This window comes from Pituophis catenifer, unplaced genomic scaffold (genome assembly GCF_029215685.1).
Source record: "Pituophis catenifer annectens isolate HBS135680 unplaced genomic scaffold, rPitCat1.0.hap2 SCAF_3, whole genome shotgun sequence".
In the NCBI taxonomy this organism is placed as follows: Eukaryota; Metazoa; Chordata; class Lepidosauria; order Squamata; family Colubridae; genus Pituophis; species Pituophis catenifer.
This window is the reverse complement of record NW_027256883.1, coordinates 184,158,633-184,180,459: the sequence shown is the minus strand read 5'-3', so window position 1 is coordinate 184,180,459 and position 21,827 is coordinate 184,158,633. Positions and strand designations below refer to the sequence as shown.

At 42.0% G+C, this 21,827-nt stretch overlaps 1 protein-coding gene across 4 annotated transcripts in view; it reads right to left on the bottom strand.

Annotated features, from left to right (window-relative positions):
* Positions 1–21,827, bottom strand: part of RALY (RALY heterogeneous nuclear ribonucleoprotein) — a 259,210-nt gene that overhangs the window by 14,694 nt on the left and 222,689 nt on the right. For 3 of the 4 annotated variants that reach the window (XM_070939948.1, XM_070939949.1, XM_070939950.1), the window contains 2 exons: positions 17,988–18,060; positions 3,943–3,993 (listed from right to left, as the gene is read on the bottom strand). In XM_070939948.1, the coding sequence (XP_070796049.1) occupies positions 3,943–3,993; positions 17,988–18,060 (124 nt within the window). The remainder of the gene's footprint in view (positions 1–3,942; positions 3,994–17,987; positions 18,061–21,827) is intronic. The other variant, XM_070939951.1, reaches the window with a different exon arrangement.

The window sequence follows — 21,827 nt, the reverse complement described above, 5'->3', positions numbered from 1 at the left end:
TGTTACAGAGACCTGGTTGGGCCAGGAGGGGGGGTTCCCCTCGTTGAAATGTGCCCGCCAGGTTTCCAAGCATTCCATCAGCCGAGGTCACAGGGGAGGGGCAGGGGGGGTAGCGGTTATTATTAAAGAAGGTCTAAGACCGAGGGAGGCCACTGTTCCTCAGACGGCCGGCTGTGAATCCCTTTTTGTGAAATGGGGTCATGGGGTTCAGATGGGTTTGCTGATCACGTACCTGGCTCCCTGCCACGTGCCAACAGCCCTGCCCGAGCTACTCAACGTCATCGCCGCGGTGGCAGTTGATACCCCTAAGCTTATGGTCATGGGGGATTTCAACCTGCCATCAGTGGGTGAGGTGTCTGAGGTGGCTCGGGAGTTCATGGCTTCCATGACAGCTATGGACCTGACCCAGTTAATTCATGGCCCTACCCACACGGGGGGAAACACGCTGGATCTGGTTTTTGTCTCTGGACAGTGGTTGAGGGATCTTGAGATAGGGGATATAGTTACCGAACCCTTGTCATGGTCAGATCACTCTCTCCTTCGTCTTGACCTTTGAACCACTGCACCCCGCCGCAGGGAGGCGGAGCCAGTAAGATGGTTCCGCCCCAGGCGCCTGATGGAACCTGACAGATTCCAGATGGAGCTTGGGCCGTTTCCTGAGGCTCTGGCACACGCCTCGACTGGAGACCTAGTGGCTGCCTGGGATAGGGCGGCCGCTGGAGCTCTGGATCGGGTCGTGCCTTTGCGGTCTCTGACCCGGCGCCGATCTCAATTGGCTCCTTGGTTTACCAAGGAGCTGAGGGATTTGAAGCGCCAGAAAAGATGCCTAGAGAGTAGTTGGAGGGCCAGTCTTTCTGAATCTGACCAGACACTAGTAAGATCCCATATTAGGAATTACTTAGTGGCGATAAAAGTAGCAAAATGTAGCTATTTTGCTGCTCTTATTGCATCATCAGATAACTGCCCGGCCGCCCTCTTTAGGGTGACCCACTCCCTGCTCCACCAGGAAGTGCGGGAGGACCCCTTGGAGGGTAGAGCCGAGGATTTTGTTCAGTATCTGTATGACAAAATCACTCAGATTTGGGAAGATTTGGACTCCGACTGGGTAGTCTCAGGGGGAGAGACTGGGGCAGGTCTTGAGAATGTTATCTGGGATGAGTTTGATCCTGTGACCCCTGAAGACGTGGACAGGATTCTGGGCAGACTGAACGCGACCACTTGTTTATTGGACCCGTGTCCTTCCTGGCTTCCCAGGAAGTGACACGAGGCTGGCTCCAGGGGATTATAAATGCTTCGTTGGGTGAGGGTGACTTTCCCGCTGCCTTGAAAGAGGCGGTGGTGAGGCCTCTCCTCAAGAAGCCTTTCCTGGACCTGGCAATGTTGGTAAACTATCGTCCGGTCTCCAACCTTAGCTTTGTGGTGAAGGTTATTGAGAGTGTGATTGCGCATCAGTTCCCCCAGCACCTGGATGAAATGATGTATCTGGATCTGTTCCAGTCGGGCTTCAGGCCCGGGTACAGCACGGAAATGGCATTGGTCGCGTTGGTAGATGATCTCTGGAGGGCTCGGGACAGGGGTTGCTCCTCTGTCCTAGTCCTATTAGATCTCTCAGCGGCTTTTGATACCATCGACCATGGTATCATGCTGCACCGGTTGGAAGAGTTAGGGGTGGGAGGCACTGTGTTGCAATGGTTCTCCTCCTTTCTCTCTGATCGGTCGCAGTCTGTGTTGACAGGGGGGCAGAGGTTGACCCCAAGGCCCCTCATATGCGGGGTGCTGCAAGGGTCGGTCCTCTCGCCCCTCCTCTTCAACATTTATGTGAAGCCGCTGGGTGAGATCATCTGTGGTTTCGGGGTGAAGTACCACCGGTACGCTGATGACACCCAGCTGTACATCTCCACCCCAGACCACCCCAATGATGCCCTTGAAGTGATGTCCCAGTGCCTGGAGGTCGTGCGGATCTGGATGGGGAGAAACAGGCTCAGGCTCAACCCATCCAAAACCGAGTGGCTGTGGTTTCCGATGTCCCGATATAGTCAGTTGACGCCATCGCTGACTATTGGGGGCGAATTGCTGCCCCCACGGAGAGGGCTCGCAACTTGGGCGTCCTCCTGGATTCACGGCTGTCTTTAGAAGAGCACTTGACAGCCGTGACCGGGAGGATTTTTCATCAGGTTCGCCTGATCCACCAGTTGCGTCGCTTTCTGGATCGGGACTCCTTACGCACAGTCACTCATGCCCTCGTCACCTCCCGCCTGGACTATTGTAATGCTCTCTACATGGGGCTCCCCTTGAGGAGCACCCAGAGGCTCCAACTGGTGCAGAGTGCGGCCGTGCGAGTGGTAATGGGAGCGACATGGCGTTCCCATGTAACACCCCTCCTGTGCAAGCTGCACTGGCTCCCGGTGGTCTTCTGGGTGCGCTTCAAGGTTTTGGTTACCACCTTTAAAGCACTCCATGGCTCAGGACCTGGGTACTTGCGGGACTGCCTATTACCACCAATAGTCTCCCACCGGCCGGTACGCTCCCACAGAGAGGGGCTCCTCCGGGTGCCAGCCAAACAATGCCGACTGGCGTCCCACAGGGGGAGAGCCTTCTCTGTGGGGGCACCTACTATCTGGAACGAGCGCCCCCGGAGAGACGGAGGATCCCGGATCTGCGCACCTTCTGCCGCGCCTTAAAGACCTTTTTATTCACCAGGTGGGCCTGGCCTAATTTTCTCCCTCTTTTATAAAAGTTTTTAAAATTTTTAATATTTTTTAGTATTTTATATATTTAAATTTTAAAATTGGTTTTAAATTGATTGGGGTTTTAATTTGTTTGGGCCAAAACTATTTAATTTGATTTTAATTCCACTTTTAAATTTTGTATGTATGTATTTTATTGTTTGGCTGTGCACCGCCCTGAGTCCTTCGGGAGTAGGGCGGTATAGAAATCAAATCAAATCAATCAATAAATAAATAAATAAAACATACCAGAACCCTAAATTAATTAATAAGATCAGGAATATCTTGTAATGGGACTGTAAGTAAACCATATTACACTCACTGGAACTTACTTCTGCATAGGGTGCTTTAAAGCTTTATTTTTATGAATGTAGGTTTTGAAGTTTATATTTTTACTTTTAGTTTTCAACAATTACAGGTAGTTCTCAGATTACAACTATAATAGAGCCTCCAATCATGGTTTGTAAGTCTCAACGGTTGTAAATCAGATCACCCATGTGATTGACTCAATTTTATACCTTTCTTGCAGCAATTGTCAAATGATAACTATGACATTAAGCGAACCAATGGTTTGCTATTTTTATTTATTTGCATCTCCCCTTTATTATTTTTACAAATAAGTCAAGGTGGCGAATGTATCCAACATACCTTCCTCCTCCTATTTTCCCCACAATAACAATCCCTGGCCCGCCTTCTAGTCTGGTGCCTTAACCACTAGAGTAGATCAAACTGGCTATAGGACAGTTTTGCCAAAACCGGAAGTAAATGCCAGTTTTCATAAGATACAGTCACGTGACTGTGGGATGCTGCAACTGGCCATAAATGTGGGATAGTTGCCAAGCACCCAACATGCAATCATATGACTGCAGGGTGGGTGGAGGTGGGCTCCAGTTGTCAGAACTTTGGAACCAGGTCATTAAATATTCCCAGGGAGGCATGTTGTAACTTCAAATGTCAGTAAGCGACTGATCATAAATCAAGGACTACCTGTATCCAAGTTTTCAGTCATTTAATCTTTACATCCATAGAACCAAGAGCAACATATCTAGAAAAGTGAAGCAGCCATTCAAATAAAACCATGGCAGAGTAGAAGATATAAGCAATCTAAATTTGCTCTGCACAAGCATTATGAAAGTGTTCCCTTATGTTCACTCTATTTAAAATAAAAGTAAGAAGCAATCAATGTGACAGCACCATTCTTCTTTTATTTGCTCACCTGTCATAGAAGTCATCTCTGTAGTAATCATAGTCAAAGTCATAGCCACTGCTTTCAACAAAAAACAAAAAAGAACAGGATTAATACTATGCTTCACCAATTTTTTTTTTGAGGCAACATCTGTGAAGTAGCAGAATTCAGTCTCATAGATCTGGAAGGAAACCAGGAGTTCTGGATAATATACATTCAGAGAAGTAAAACTATATGACAAAGAACTCAGATTTACTGTTGTGTTTGTTTTAGGACACAACAAGGCATTTGGCAGCATCTGCAGAAAATCATGGAATAAAAAACAAATAACCAATGGATTTTCATTATGACACAGGTTCTTATTGATGTTACAATGATATGCAGAATCTCAACTGGCAAGACTTCATCTGGCTCACATACAATAAAAACATACAAATTGTACAAATATATACAATCTGCACATTTTCCACTCTGTGTGATAGGTGAACCAAGCTCATAATGCTTATTCACGATCCATGGATTTATGTGTGAACCGAATTATTGTTTGGTTACTAAAAGATAAATGGGTAGCAGATGGGAATTCTGATCTAGCCAAAAAAATGGTAGATTGGGATATCACAGATTCTTTCTTAAAATTGTATCCAATTAGATTGACCTAGACTCAAAAGAGCTACAAAAGCATTAAATTAGACAATAGTTGTTTATATCTCCCTATAAGTGTTACAAAGGCAAATACACACATGTTGAACATCCAACAATCGAAAGAAGCTATGTTTGACAAGGTAGCATAGAGAGCGCTTGCCTATATAGTTGTCAAGAGTCCAACACCACTAAATGATTAAAACAATAAGAGTGGGGAAGATGTGGAGCAGAGCTTCCAAAACACAACTCCCATACCTATTTCAAGGTTGCTGCTTTATAGCCAATGCTACCCTGCTGAGGCTGTAGAAAGCCTTAGAGGGGAGGCAGGCAGCACAGGTGCCTGAAATTTTTCTAAGCAGCTTGCTCTTCCACCGTTGTATGTTTGTATATTTTAGCAATAGCACCTGTCAAGAATTGGTTCAGATGCTACAACTACTGTGTCAGTGCCAGTGGGTGACTTAATAGCCCACCATTTCTTTTTCACTTCCAAGAGGGGTATTTTATACACAGTAATGAAAGTATATTATTGCAACTCTTCCTAGAAGAAAACTTTAAACAGAAATCCAGCTGGCAAATCATAGAAATTGAAAGCTCTGACATTTCCTAGTAAAAAGAAGTGTAGTTAGCAACACATTTGTTGGAAAGGTCAGCTTAAAAGTGAAAATTTTAATTTTGGCTTGACACCGTTGACTTGGTGACATGAACATGACATTTCAAGACAATAAAGCCCAAGAGAGATTTAAAGCTCAGTATCTCCATCAAAGAAAACACTCTATAGTTGATGAGTGCAGAGAGTCTCCTGTATAAGGCTGGGCTGAATGAAGGAGGACTCAGTTGGTGACTTTAGTGCATTGGGTTTACATGTTTTTCCATTATAATGTGGTTTGTTTGGTTTTGGCTTTGGGTATTCAGTCAACTGTTATTTCTCCTATAAAACAGGTAAACTGGGCTTAGTGTGCATAAACCCAACAAATAACTTGTTGGGTGGCTATTACAATAAAATAGGATAGTCTCACAATTTATTTTATGTACACTGAGAGCATATGCACCAAGACAAATTCCTTGTGTGTCCAATCACACTTGGCCAATAAAGAATTCTATTCTATTCTATCCGGACCTTCTCAGATGGAAGAAATAATAATATATTATTGGTAGATAGACATAATTGCAACAAATTTTTGGGATCTGCAAATGGCTTGAGTCTTCAGATGAAATTCCTATTTATACCACCTTTTCATTTATTTTTTCAATCAAGAGCTTTGAAGAAGGATGTTGATTTTATTCTGAATATATCAGAATATTGTACAATTTTGTTTTGTTCTTTCCAGTTCAGTATTGACTGCACTGAACTGCAGGAGTTCTAACATTTCAGATAGGTATTGAACTAGAGGCCGCCCTACGTTCTATGTGGTTTCTGCACAGATTATTTACAGGAGTCCAAAATTGTGGAAACCTTTGGGAAAAGTGTACTTTTAGCAGTTTTTAGCAAGTGTATAAATAGCATTACTTTTTTGGGGAGTAATATCATAAAATTATATATCAATGGAAAGATAATTTAATCAAGAATGTAATGTAACAAAGTTTGCTCAATTATCTGTATTCTATGAAAAGTTATAGCCAAATAACTAGAAAAAGGAAGCACAACTTGCTTAGGTTGATATTAGGTAGCTTTCCTTCATCTGATTGTAGCCAATGAGCATGAGTGTTTAGAGAGCCAGTCAGGTGTCATCTTGTTTTGGCAATGAGCCAATCAGATCACAGTAGGATTCAGTTATTGATGTCATGTATTGAAACTGAGAGGAGGACATTTGTCAGTGTGTTATGTGATTGCTATCAAGTTGGTTAGGGTTTTTTTGTGTTCTTTCATTTAGTGAGCTTGTAAAATGTATTAAATTTAAAGAATTGACTGGTCACCCAGAAAGCTATGTCAAATAGTATTATTAAGTGAATAAGGCTACAGTTATAAAGAAATTAGAAGAAAAATTGGTGGAAACTTAACCAAAGGTGGCATTTCTAAGTTTAAATGAGGTATAAGGAGACTCAGTCACTACAAAACCACACTGGTAAAGGCAGGAAAAGGTGCACAACAGCAAGTGATGAGAGATGAATTAAGAGACTGTGCCTACGTGACAGAAGAAAATCATCTGGGTTTATACAAGATGAAATGGTGCAATGCAATGTGAAGTTGAATGCAAGAACTGTTCGAGGCAGAGCGCAGGAATTTGGCCTAAAATCTAGAATGCCACGAAAAAAGCCACTTTTATCTCTCTAGCAAAGGTTGAAAAGCATTACATTCTTGATTAAATTATCTTTCTATTGATATATAATTTTATGGTACTACTCCCCCCAAAAGTGGTGTTATTAGCCAAAAATACAACTTTTCCCAAAAAGGTTTCCACAATTTTGGCCACTACTGCATTCTCATTCCTATTTCTTCTAGTTTTTATGAATTTCACATCCTAGAATGTCATAAAATGAGAGTATTTTGAAGATCTGATTTTCTTTATTAATTTATGACAAACATTTGCAGCCTGTTTATTTAAACTTACAATTTGCATACTATATTTTCCCCTGAAGTAGCTTACTTCAAGCTATGGTTAGATTATAAAGAGGAAAAAACAATTTAGTTTTGTTCTTGCAGCATTATTTTTATTGTGAAAAACGCTATCTCCCCAGAGCCCCAAATTGGGACCTATTCAAACAAACAATTTACCTTTCATAAACTATTATTCATAAAAATAATAGTGCACAATCTCCCTTGGACTGAGCTCAGGTCCTGATGGTTTCATGGACAACTATACATAAGTGACTTGCCACAGCCTTTTTCCAGGAAGCTGTTTTGATTTTTTTTTTTGCCTAGCCTACAACTGACCCATCCAAATATTAACTAAGTTTGATCTTGCTTAACTGTTCTGAGATCAACCACTTTCAGCTGCATGCTGTAAACTGGCATACATTCTGATTTTATTTTATATTCTAATCAAATATAATGAACAGAAATTGAAAATAACTCCTGAAAAAAACTGTTCAAATGATATACAAAGTCACATCTGAGTTAGCTATAATACCCAACTTTTATTATATACAAACCATATCTATAGGTTATTGTGTATCTGCATGCACACACACATAATTATTGGTCTAGGTCACACAACATGCTTAGCAAGGTCAGTTAAAGATGTAGCAACTACATTAGCATAAAATGCTAACCGCTTTACTGTTAACTTTTAGATTTTTTTGCTCTCATATGGTGTCTTGTTTAAGGATAACCCTCTTTTTTCATTGGTTACTATACACAATGGCTAAGTTCATGAATAAAACTAAACCAGGACATTTAATAATAATAACGGCTTGTGAACAAATCATGCAGATTTGGTTGATTTAATTCAGTAACCCCAGCTTCATTGTGTTTCTGTGTTAACACAGCTTCTGTTTTATAAAAAGTCAAAGGAAGAAATTGGGCACATTGAAAAGCCCTGATCAAGTCAACCCACTTCTCTTCCAACATGCCAAGTCCAAATGTCAGAATCTTCACAGATAACATTCATATACATGGAGACATGATATAATATAACATTTGTATGTTTCAACTCTGAAAGCTTCAACAATATAGATTGTGTGTGTACATTTCTGATAGTCTATACATTCCTTCTTGCAGCAGTGTCAAGTGTTAGGAGCTAGATACTTCCTAAAATTAATAACATTGCAATAGTCATATAACATGCAATGGCTCATGAGTTCAATTCCTGAGATGAGGCTATGAAATAAGACCTGGCTACCAAACCATTACAAATCCCAATAAGGATAAAAATGATCACGTACTGCCTTCTGTTGGTCTATGTAATTTTTTTTCAGATAGTAGGTTTATCCATATTTTCCAGAAGAAGATATTCCTTCCTCCAAGTTGCTCATTTAAACCATTGGGAAATATCAAAGTGCGGTAGAGCCCTCACAGATTGCTATAGGTACATAGGTCTAAAGATCATCTGTTAAGGAGACCAAAAGTGTCTTGCAGGCTATACATTAGGTTAGGTTTAGGTTTAGGTTTATTAAATTTGTATACTGCCCTTCTCCCGAAGGAGGCTGTTCAGGGCGGTGAACAGCCAAAATTAAAATACATACAGTATAAAAATTAAAATAAATTAAAACAGAATTAGATCAGTTTGGCTTCCCTAAATTTTAAAACCCTTTACCCATAAAATAGCCCATTAAAATTTTAAGCCAGCCCGGCTTGCTGAAATAAGAAGGTCTTCAACGCTCGGCGGAAAGTACGAAGGTCCGGGATCAGTCGTATTCTTGGGGGTAGCTCATTCCAGAGGGCGGGTGCCCCCACAGAGAAGGCTCTCCCCCTGGGGGTTGTCAGTCGACATTGCTTGACCGACGGCACCCTGAGGAGACCCTCTCTATGGGAGCGGATTGACTGGTGGGAGGTTATCGGTGGCAGAAGGTGGTCTCGTAAATATCCGGGCCCTAAGCCATGGAGCGCTTTAAAGATGAGAACCAATACCTTGAAGCACACCTGGAAGACCACCGGGAGCCAGTGCAGCTCGCGCAGGAGAGGTGTTATATGGGAGCGCCATGTCGCCCCCATAATTACCCACACGGCTGCATTCTGGACCAGCTGGAACCTCTGGGTGCTCCTCAAGGGGAGCCCCATGTAGAAAGCATTGCAGTAGTCCAGGCGAGAGGTGGCGAGGGCATGAGGAGGGCATAAGGAGTCCCAATCTAGAAAGGGATGCAACTGGCGTATCAAGCGAACCTGATAAAAAGCCTCCCTGGCCACAGCCGTCATATGCTCTTCTAAAGATAGCTGTGCATCCAGGAGGATGCCCAAGTTACGAGCCCTCTCTGTGGGGGCAAATGACTCGCCCCCAATAGCCAGCGATGGCACCAGCTAGCTATATTGGGATGCCGGCAGCCACAGCCACTCGGTCTTGGAGGGATTGAGTTGGAGCCTGTTCCTCCCCATCCAGACCCGTACGGCCTCCAGGCACCGGGACATCACTTCAAGGGCGTCATTGGGGTGGTCTGGGGTGGAGATGTACAGCTGAGTGTCATCAGCGTACAGATGGCACCGCACACCAAATCCACGGATGATCTCACCCAGCAGCTTCACATAAATGTTGAACAGGAGAGGCGAGAGGACCGACCCTTGTGGCACCCCACAAACAAGGTGCCTCGAGGTCGACCTCTGCCCCCCTGCCAACACGGACTGCAACTGGTTGGAGAGATAGGAGGAGAACCACCGTAAGACGGTGCCTCCCACTCCCAACCCCTCCAGCCGGCGCAACATGATACCATGGTTGATGGTATCAAAAGCCACTGAGAGATCTAATAGGACCAGAACAGAGGAACATCCCCTGTCCCGAGCCCTCCAGAGATCATCAACCAACGCGACCAATGCTGTTTCCGTGCTGTACCCAGGCCTGAAGCCAGACTAGAACGGATCCAGATAGACACTTTCATCCAGGTATTGTGGGAGCTATTGCACAACCACACTCTCAACAACTTTCGCCACAAAGCGAAGGTTGGAGACAGGATGGTAATTTGCCAAAACAGCCGGATTCAGAGAAGGCTTCTTGAGGAGGGGCCTCACCACCGCCTCTTTCAAGGCGGGAGGTAAGAAACCCTCACTCAAGGAAGTGTTTATAATCCTCTGGAGCCAGCCTCGTGTAACCTCCCAGGTAGCCAGCACCAGCCAGGAGGGACATGGGTCCAATAAACATGTGGTTGCGTTCAACCTCCCCAGCATCCTGTCCACGTCCTCGGGAGTCAAAGGATCAAACTCCTCCCAGATAACATTCTCAAGACCCGCCTCGGACACCTCACCTGAACCCACTCAGTCAGAGTCCAGTCCGTCCCGAATTTGAGCAATTTTATTGTGCAGATAATACGCAAAATCCTCAGCACGCCCTTGCAAGGGGTCTTCCTGCGCTCCCAGGTGGAGAAGGGCACCCTAAACAGGGCAGCTGGGCGATTATCTGCCGACGCGATAAGAGCGGAAAAGTAGTTACACTTTGCCGCTTTTATCGCCACTAAGTAGGTCTCACTAGTGCTCGGTCAGATCCAGAATGACTAGCCCTCCAACTACTCTCTAGGCGTCTTTTCCAGCGCTTCATCTCCCTCAGCTCCTCAGAGAACCAAGGAACTGGGCCAATTCGGCGCCGGGTCAGAGGCCGTAAAGGCACGACCCGATCTAAAGCACCAGTGGCCGCCCTATCCCAGGCGGCCACCAGGTCTTCCGTCAAGTCATGAGCCAGAGTCTCAGGGAATGGCCCAAGCTCCATTTGGAACCTATCAGGATCCATCAGGTGCCTGGGGCAGAACCACCTAGTTGGTTCCGCCTCCCTGCGGTGGGATGTAGTGGTCAGGAAGTCAAGTCTAAGGAGAGAATGGTCTGACCATGACAAGGGTTCGATGACTATATCCCCTGTATCTAGACCATTCAACCACTGACCAGAGACAAAAACCAAGTCCAGGGTGTGTCGTCTTGTGTGAGTAGGGCCATGAATTAACTGGGTCAGGTCCATGGCTGTCATGGAAGCCATGAACTCCCGAGCCACTTCCGACGTTTCACCGATGGATGGCAGGTTGAAATCCCCCATGACCAAAAGCCTGGGGGTATCAACTGCCACCCCGGCTATGACGTTGAGGAGCTCGGACAGGGCCGCTGCCATGCAGCAGAGAGCCAGGTATGCAATCAGCAAGCCCACCTGCATCCCATGGCCCCACTTCACAAGAAGAGACTCACATCCGGCTATCTGAGGTACAGTGGCCTCCCTAGGATTGAGGCCTTCCAATAACCGCCACTCCCCCACCCCTATCCTGGGCCCTCGGCTGATGAAATGCATGGAACGGTGGGCACATCTCAACGAGGGGGACCCCCCTTCCTGGCCCAACCAGGTCTCTGTAATACCCACCAGGTCTGCTCCCCCTCCTGAATCAGCTCACAGATGAGGGGGGCTTTGTTAACCACGGACCTGGCGTTGCACAGCATCAGCCTAAGACCAGGGCTCTGAGACTCTGAACAACCCAGGGAACGAGGTGAGCATTGGGGGCCGGAGCACGTCACCGCTTGGAGACAGCGGGCACGTGCCCCCACAACATGATGTGGCCCCCTGCTCCCACCATATCTGCCCCTCCCACCGACAGTCCTGCTTTGCTTGTTTGCTATTCTTACATTGCTTGTTTGCTATTCTTAGTGTTCAAATTCCTTTCCAGACAAGTCAGATGAGGTTTTATCATTGTTATAATAAAGACAATCATGCTCAAAAATATCCTGTATTATATTTCCAGGGACTGCTATGCCATATTTGTTCAGCTGTTCTTTCTCCCATGCTATTAGTTTATTTTTTTTTATTTTTTTTATTTGATTTATATGCCGCCCTTCTCTGAAGACTCAGGGCGGCTTACAATGTGCTCAGCAATAGGCCTTTTAAGGCCTTGTGCAACTTTGCACAAAAACTTCAACATAGCCTCAAAATTTTCTTTCCAAGTAAAACTCCCCTTCCAAGTGTTATTTCAGGGCTGTCATCTAGCTTCTACCTGGATGTTCAGAAGAGACTCTATATGAATGTTGCACATGCCAGGGCAAAATTCAAGGCAGAAAAATAAACAAACAATTTTCTTCATTTTTTAAAAAAATTGATTTATATGCCGCCCTTCTCCGGAGACTCGGGGCGGCTTACAATGCGTTAAGCAATAGCCTTCATACTTTTGTATATTTATACAAAGTCAGTTTATTGCCCCCACAATCCGGGTCCTCATTTTACCTACCTTAGAAAGGATGGAAGGCTGAGTCAACCTTGAACCTGGTGAGATTTGAACTTGCAGTAATTGCAGGCAGCTGATGTTAATAACAGTGCTTTAGTCTGCTGCACCACCAGGGCTCTTATACTTTGAATCAGATTATTTTAACACTGTGTTCCGACCTAGGCTCCCTTAACAAGCAGGAAGCAGGAATTGATCCTGGCAAAACCTCTTTTCTTTACCTGACTTTGAATTACATTCATTCACAGTCAGCAAGGTTTGTCCAAACAGTTTTTCAAAGGAATATTTCTCAGCACACCTTATCTTGTTTGGCAAGCTGCCATGTAACTTGTTTACAACTGCAGTACAAAGCAAAACTTGTCACAGTCTCTCAGAGTCATGGAACAAATGAATTGTTTCCTGCAAAAGCCCACTCCATGTTTGCTCCTCTTTTATTTCCTATGGGAGGGGCCAATTCACCTTCAAGGTGTGGCTTTACTCCCAAGTCGGCCCTGCTTTCTGAGTTGTTCTTGTCTTCTGGCAGCTCCGCGCATGCGCACACTGGGAATGGGCTCCAGCTTTTCTCTGCCTTGCTGCTGTCTAACTCCCTCTCTGCCTCTGACACAGAGCCCTCGTCTGAGCTTTCCCCGGCTCCCAAGTTCCTCCCCAATCTCCTCACTGTCTGACTCTGCTATCAGCTCTGCTGGCTGCTGGTGGGCCACAACACAATGTGGACTAAGATAATGTCTCAAAGAAGAACAGAGTACTTTACACAGCCTAATTTACCTACCGTCTATTTACCTCAGTCCACCTGTAGGGCTACAGGTCCCTCCCATCTAGGCTAGCAAGCCTTGCATTCTTTTCCAAAGTTAAGGTCCACTTTTAGAAGCTACCACCCTGCTGAGTCTATAAGCAGGAGGTTATTACTAAAGGAAAGAAAGTCTAAGTCTTGAGCTAGCCATAAATAATTGCTGCTATTTATTCTTTAATTCTTCAATAGTTGAAATGATTAAGAAATAACTCTTTTTTCATCTGAGCTCTGAATAAGATTCCTGGCTAACTGCTGATCTCTTTGATGCTGATGCTTGTGGGGAGGGAACATTTCCTTTCTTGCTAACTACCATTTGACAAATGAGATAGAATAATGCTTGCTTTCTTTTTTTTGCTGACAGAGTTCCTCTTAGCTATATTCCTATAATTGCTTTCTGGTTACTCCTACTCTGAGACTGTATCAAAAAGTGAAGCAGGGGCATCAGAGAAATCGATTTCCTTCCAGAGCCTCACAGAATGACATGACAAATAGAACAAGTGCAGCTCCTTGAAACAAGGTTGGTCAATTTGCTGGCACTCAAAGGACTGGGAATAGCCTAACAGCTTCATCTGTTATCCCCACCCAATGGTCTAATACTTCAGAGAATTTCCATATAAGTCTTATGAATTTCCAGTCCATGAGATCTTGAATATATCAGATAAGAGACTGGGGCAAATCAGTGTGGTCAAAATATCCCTAAGAATCAGTGGTGGATTGCCCCCGATTTGCACCGGTTCTAAGGAACCACTAGTAAAATTGGTGGGAGGCTCCGCCCACTGACCCCAACATCATCAGAATGCTTCTGCGCATGCACAGAAGCTTCTGCACATGTGCAGAAGAGTGCACGTGTGTCCCTGTTGCGAACCGATAGTAAAGGTAAGTAGAACCCACCCCTGCTAAGAATAACAGCCTTGTTCTGTGGTTTGTGCCTCACTGGCTGGATTTATACAACATACCAGATGAGCTAAAATGGGTTGGATACTTTGACCTTAAAGAGGCTGGCAGGAAGGATGTATCCATAAAGGTATTGATGCTAAGAGTCAACACCAGTTTGATGGCACATAATTAGTATTGTGGGGAAGAGCTGCAGGATTTTTGAGCCAGCCCAACATTTTTAGCTATACAGTAATTTGATTGATATATTCGGATACAACTTGTTAAGCAAACTTTGAAATCAAGTTGTGTTAGCCTGGGCTTAGTGTTTTGTATAGTATGAAAATCCAGCCAAAGTGTATAAGCGACAGAGGAAAAGAATGGGAAACAAATGATGGAAAAATGGAGTCTGAGTGTGCATTTATTTAGAACACAGAGAGAAATGGTGAATAGAAGAGAGAATGGATGTATGATGCTGCCTGAATGGGGAAGGGAAGGGAGGAGAAAGACAGGGAAGATTTACTTGCTGTTACTGGTATAGCCAACCTGCTGGCAGCTGGTGATCAGCAGAAGTAGCCTGAAGTATTGCATTCTAACCACTGCACCACCTCAGTATAATCTAACTCTTATTATCTATTGAGACAGGAGTGCTCATCATGTAGCCTTAGAGCTGCATGCCACCTTTAGACTAATGCTCTGTGACATCAGATTAATTGCAAAGCTCCTATGTGGGAAATCAGATCAGAACTCTAATAAGAGCTACTTCACTCTTCTGTGGCAGCCTGCTACTTAGAAGAGCTGGAGAAGGAGAAGAAGAGATGTCTGAGAAACAATCAGTGTCCTACCCACTGTCCTCTGTTTTTCTTAGGTGCTGTTTCTTAGCTGGATGTCCCATAATGGCTGCCAAGATCTCCTGGGAGAAATGCAATCCTCAATCTTGAGAAGATTGAATATCATTTGTTAGCTGAATTACTCTTCTAGGAATGCAAATAAATATTTTGGACCTTACTTCCAAAATAGTATACTTAGAACTGGGGTACTAACTTACTAACTCTAACTAGAGATAGAGAAATCAAATCTTGTGTATATCCTCAACTATAAATGTTTTTTTCACTGGTTTGCAATTAAAAAAAAAAGTCCACAAGAACATTTCCATTTCAATATGGATGCAAAGGCATAATTGAGAATATATTTCTCTCTAAAGATAGCCATTATCCCTCACATTCCATTTATTATTCCAAAGTATTTTGATTGGGTTTTTTCAGCTTTCTTTCATCCAGGTTCATTCTAGCCTAACCATGCTGTGCTTAGTTTGAAGTTACTCCATTTGGCTAGATATGACATTGCAGATATTTGATTAGAATCCAACATAGTTTTATAAGATCTTTCAGCATAGATTGTTTGACCAGGTCTCAGATTTATCAAAGGGCTGAGTCAAAGTTTCCTATATTGTTCCATAAAATCCACTAGTACAATCAATTTATATTTACTGTTATGTCACTCTTAATCAAAGATGACATAAAACTTAATGCAATTAATAAAATTACAATTGTTAGTCTGTTAGACAACTAGAGAAATTAAAAACCTTTCAGTTTGCCAAAAAGGTGCCTCTGATTACCTGGTTGGCCAATTTTTAAGCAAAATGTTTGATTATATGTAATGCAAGGACATCCAATAATTACAGGAAGCAGATAGAGGTTGTAAGAGGACTACCTCCTATAATCATGCTGTTCTAACATCAAGCTAGCATCCTCTCTGAGGAAATAATGTAAACAGATTTCTTCAAAATGATTATTTTAGGGATATGCAAATGTTCAAAATGCAATGCTCCATCAGCACAGATGACTTTAATTGACCCATGAGTCTTAAAACAATGGCTATGGTCATCACTTTAATGCAGCAGGAACAAGAATGGATTTGATCAGAAAAAAATCCCCCTTTTCTATTCATCTAGAATCCCAGAATTCAAAATATCAAAGAATTCTGAATTATCCATGCAAATCACCTGGAATATTACCTGTTCCATGTAATACGTTACGTAAGACCTATATTGTCCTTTACTCTAAAATTTCAGTAGGGCACGGTAGAGTTAAATTAAATCACAAAACAAATAGGGATCAGAGCAATTATGTACGATGTGCCCACAGCAAAATAAATATCTTAACAGTGGCACTTGATGCCATTAAACATTTCATCCTGTTGCTATGGCTATAGCAAGTGTGTTGTGCTGATATGTTCATGAGATCTGCTAAAAAGTAAGTAAAACCTATACTTGTGTAAGTGTCCCAATTTGCCATATTATTTGTTATTACACATGATTACATTTTATTCAGCTTCTAGTAATGGAAGTGTTTGATGTGTCTGTCTAGCTGGGTGAAGAGAACATAACAAGGATGAAGCCAAACATCCTCCTGGGCTGAGGAAAAAGCCCAAGGATGATAAAAACAAGGCAGAACATGCCTTTCCTTTAATCTTCAGAACTTTTTCCTTTTGTAGAACTACCTCGAGGAGCAACTAATATTTATCTGAAGTAATAAATATGATGAAAGAGCAAAATGGAAAAAATTATTGACAAGACTGCTGTTTAGTAACAGTGATGGGCAAAGGATGAAAACCTCAGTAAATGTTTTTACATGTACTGTGATGTAGCTAGAATTAGGTTGAAGATAATTTAGTTTTTTATTTGGCTATCATTATGCAAAAACCACAATTGGGCAGAACCCAGTCTAAAATCTACTTCTTAGTTTATACCAATCTGTACTATTGTCATCACAATTACGTTAACAAATAATTCTCTACTCTGTAATGGATGCCCAAAACAGGGTATGTAAATATCTGTATACTGCTTTTTCTATATCAGTTGAACTTCAAGTCTCAGAATTTCCAGCTAGCTTGACATTTGCTCTAGTATTTTGAGGACATCAGATAGGAAAAGTTGTGGTGGAAAGACAAGATGATCCAGTCATTTAATCTAATGTTTTGACATCCTTTCTTGTGTTTACCATCAGCAGGTCTTCTTTGCCATTAACTATTCATCACTCTTATTCCCTTCCATGGCTTATTGCTTCCATGCATTATATTTCACTTGTAATGTTACATACCTGGAGAGAACAAGAGTTGGCTGACTTATCTATTTACATGCTTCTCTACTGCTCTTGTCTTATGATCCAAATCAGCTTCTTGAAGCCTCAGATTTCTGCCTGTCACTTTTCAATGATGCTAAGTCTCTGCTAAATTCTACCCCTCAGCTGATTTCTCATTTTGTTTGCTGCCGATGATTGTGTCATCTTCTATAATGTTCAATCTATTTCTGGATAAACAATCTATTCCAATCTCTTTTCTGCCATCACCGTCTCTAATATCTGTCTCAACACTTTCCACTTCCTTCTACTATTTATCTATTTCTTGATAAATTTAGTATTCTATGACCGTCATGTTACTCTTCCAATTGCATTGATAACATCATCCTTCTATCCTACTATATTCAAATCTGACACTAATTTCCCCTTCTGTTGTCAGAAAGTCCTACTTTTTGCTTAATCCTTTTCCTCTTTCATTCCCTTCTCCTAATTTTCACTTCCAAACTCCTGCCATATGCCATTTGCTGCTGTTTGAACTTCATTGCCTTTGCCAACTGCATGCAATCTTGCTCAAAGACCCATTTATTTACCAAAAGTCTAGATCGGGGTGTCAAACTCATGGCCCAGATGTGTCATGCGCTGGCCACGCCCACCCCCATTTTAGCAAAGGGGGAAAAGTTGTGATAAGTCATGTGACGATGTGTCGTCGTGAGTTTGACACCCCTGGCCTAGGCTTACATGGTTTCCAGGTTTGCCTTCAACAATTCTGGGGGTCAAAAGGTATCAGGCCTATTTCTCACTAGGCTGCTGAAGAATTCTGACAGCTGCAGCCTAGGATAGTAGGCTCTGATAGGCTGCCATCATGCATGATTAAATACAGGTATGGTGAATAGCCCTGGTAAAATCCTCAGCAACCCTACCTGTACAAGGCAGATGCTGTTCTCTTTAGTCCTTTTGGTCTGTTGGGCTTCGGTTCTCCAGCCATGTTTATATCTGCAACGAATAATGGTTTGGAATTACTGTAGTATCTTTCCCTATCTGTCCTTAAGGCAAACATTCAAAACAAATTTAAGCTATTTTTAACAATTCTTTTGGGGTCAGGGTTTGCTACATAATTTTGTTTTAATACTGGACAGCAGTTATTTTCTTCAGCTATACTTGTTATATTCAGAGAAGCAATAGTGTTTTCTTTTTTGTGAAAAATATACAGTATATGGTATATTTATATTCTGCAATGATTTTCAATAAGTCCTGTGGTCCCATTAATCATTTCCCATCTAAGTAATTCATCAATTAATTCATCAAATACAATTAAATATATTTTCACATGATCAAAGCCTTAAACTCATACAAAAATCTATCCCATATAAGGAAGATAAGTCACCTTAAGCCTTATGCACACAATAATCATCAGAGTCCATTATGAACAAGAATAGATCTCCTTCTTGCTCCCTCACTATTTGCAGGACCTTGAACCACTTAGAAAAATTGATTCATGAAGAATTCAACACCCACCTAAGTCATAGATATTATAACTAAAAGTGTGCCTTCCTATGACAAGCATAGGAAAAGATAGTCAGGCTCCTTAATAACACATTGTTTATGTTACTTTAAACTCCTCTTCCAAAATACCCATGCTAAAAGCTGTGCAGGTCAAATGTCACCTGTTATAATTGAAGGGATGTTTCTTAATTTCAGCACTGAAAGACTGAATCGGATGCTTTGATCTGCCAAGAAAATTTGCCCTACCCTCCATTCCAATGGGTTCAGTGGAGACTAAGACATATAACCACTTTTCACTGCCTTAATAGAAACTAAACAAAGCAATTTAAATGTAAAAAGGTACTGCTTAATAGAAGCAAAGCATAAGAAAAGGGTGGGTCATTCCTACATGATCTGTGAAAGATGGTGCAATATCAGTGATGATTTGCACGTAGACCCAGATCATTGTGGTCCTATGGCATAATGTGAAGATATAATACAGCATCTTAATAATGTGAAACAGGCTAGGATCTGGATCAATGCCTGGATGGGAACATCTGCTTTTAGGAATCCTACCCCTCAATTGATACATTAGACCGGGGGTAGCAAACTGGCGGCCCATGGGCCAGATGTGTCACACACAGGCCACACCCACCCCAGCTCCGTGAAGAGAAAAAATGTTGTGAAACATCACGTGATGGCAATGTGACACCATGAATTTGACACCCGTGCATTAGACTAAAGTAATCCATAGTGGCTTGATCAATTTTAGTTCAATCTGTTTGTCTATTGTATTTACATACTATTGAAATTATATGGCTTTGAATAGTATACATTCACAGAAACATAACACAGTAAACTTTGAAACTATACAAATCTACCAGTTGTAAACATTACAATGCAGTGGCACAAATGCACACATTCATTTTTAAAGCCTTGGGTAGCTTTTTGAAAGGCCACAGGTTGGTGTCAGTTTGACCTCCAATGGGAGGCTTCTTCATATAGGGGAAACATCGTACAAAAGCATTGCTCCTAAGCCCCCACAGATCTCAGGTTTCATAGATTCAGAAGTTGGATATCCCCAACTAATATGAGGGAGCTAAATGGATCAGTTCTTATCTGGAGGTGATGCTGCAAGTATCTAGGAGCTAAACCATTTAGGTTCTAAAAGTTTAAACGAACGTTGGAACAATATTCAGAAATTTACTGGAAGTCAATACAGCACCCTCAAATAGCACAAGGGCAAAGAGATTCAAAGGATTTTTTAATTAAAGACAATTTTACTATCTCAATTTTTAGTTATGTCAAGCAATTAACTACTAAAAAAATGACTGTATATTGTACTGTATATATAAAAGAATAGAAGTATGGATGTTTAAATTTTTGCATTCTTTAAGTTTACAAAGTTGTTTATATATACTCAAAACTATGTGTGTGTCATTTCTATTTTTTATTTTCTTGACTTTTGTGCCTTTTTCATTCAACATTATATGATTATATATATATTTAAAAGATTCAACTGTCTAGTAATGAGTAGATGCAAAATAAATGAATAGAACCATTTTATATCAGGGGTGAAATCCAGCAGGTTCTGTCAGGTTCTGGAGAACCGGTAGCGGAAATTTTGAATAGTTCGGAGAACTGGCAAATGCCACCTCTGGCTGGCCCCAGAGTGGGGTGGGAATGGAGATTTTGCAATATCTTTCTCTCAGGAATAGGGAAGGAATGGGGATTTTGCAGTATCCTTTCCCTGGAGTGGGGTGAGAATGGAGATTTTGCAGTATCCTTTCCCTGCCATGCCCACCAAGCCATGCCCACCAAGCTACACCCACAGAACCAGTAGTAAAAAAATTTGGATTTCACCACTGTTTTATATACATGTATTGTAGCCTCATCTGACATTCTTAAAATTATATTTTAGTTTTGTTCTAACTTTGCAAAAGACAATCAGAGGACAGAATGTGTTGTTTCAAACAACTGTTTTCCCCTTAATAAAGCAAAAGCAAAATGAAGTAAAATGTTGGAGTTCTTATTTCAAGCCATATACCCGTCTTTGCAAGGAAGGGAATAGGTTTTCTGCCTCTGCAGAGGTATGTCTAATGCTCCTGCTGTCTTCAGTATTGCTACCACCTACTGGGAGATCAAAAATGTCAATTCCTGATTGAAATGCTATATTCAACAACAATTCTCAGCTTACTCCAGGTGACTTGAGCTTCTCAGTGGGTGATATTTCAACACCTCATGTTAAAAAAAAACAAAAAACTAAGCAGTTTGTTTCAACTAGGAACTATGGGGCTATTCTATTTGGCTCTTCCATACATTGGGAATAGAAGTCTGAAAAGTTAACATTTATTATATTAAAGGCCTTGTAGGAAGCCAAAGCCTCATGCCACCCTTTGCCCTCCCTCCTTCCCCCCTAACCTCCCAGTGAACCCCAGACAACTGAAGGGGTTGAAATAGGTTGAAATTGACAAAGCGTATCTTAGAAATTGGCAACGCAACTTAATTAAACAAAGAAAATCCCTTCTAGATATTGAAAGTTCCTCATTTCTATGATAGATTTCCTCACATAAAACCTTTACCCTGAGGTCACCACTTCAACTGACAAATGATAAAAGATGGCAAAACCTCACAAGAAAGCCAAACCACATCTCCTCTCTACTGGGCAAGGGAGGCTAAGTTCACACATTTTCTAGGAACAACCATAAGACTCCTCTAAAAAAGTAACTGCTTTTAAACTGTAACTTGTAGCCACCTTTGATTATTGTGACTTGTTTGTCTTGTTCTTCTGAGAGATCCTTGGTACTCTCTGAGCTTGGTTGTTTTCTTGTAGAAGATGTTTCATTACCTAAACTAGGTAACATCCTATTTTTGAGTAATGAAACATTTGCAAGCACAGAAGATGTTACCTAGGTTGGGTAATGAAACATCTGCAACAAAACAACCAAGCTCAGAGAGCACCAAGGACCCCACATTTTAACCCTGAAGTACAAATATTCTCCTTTATTGTTCTGCTTCTAGCAACTGTCTTGTGTTCTTTGGAAAACCCAGCTTGAATCAGACTAAGAATTTCTTCCAAGAGTCTAAAAAAGAAACTATGGACCAGCATTAAAAATATTTGTTTTAATATGGAAGACGGCTAGGTTTCTGAATGCTCAGGAAGGAATCAGAATCATGGCCATAGACAAGAGGAAGGGAGAGTTTCAACCAGTGTTTTTCAAACTTGGCAACTTTATGATGCTGACTGGAAATTTTGTGAGTTAAAGTCCACACACATT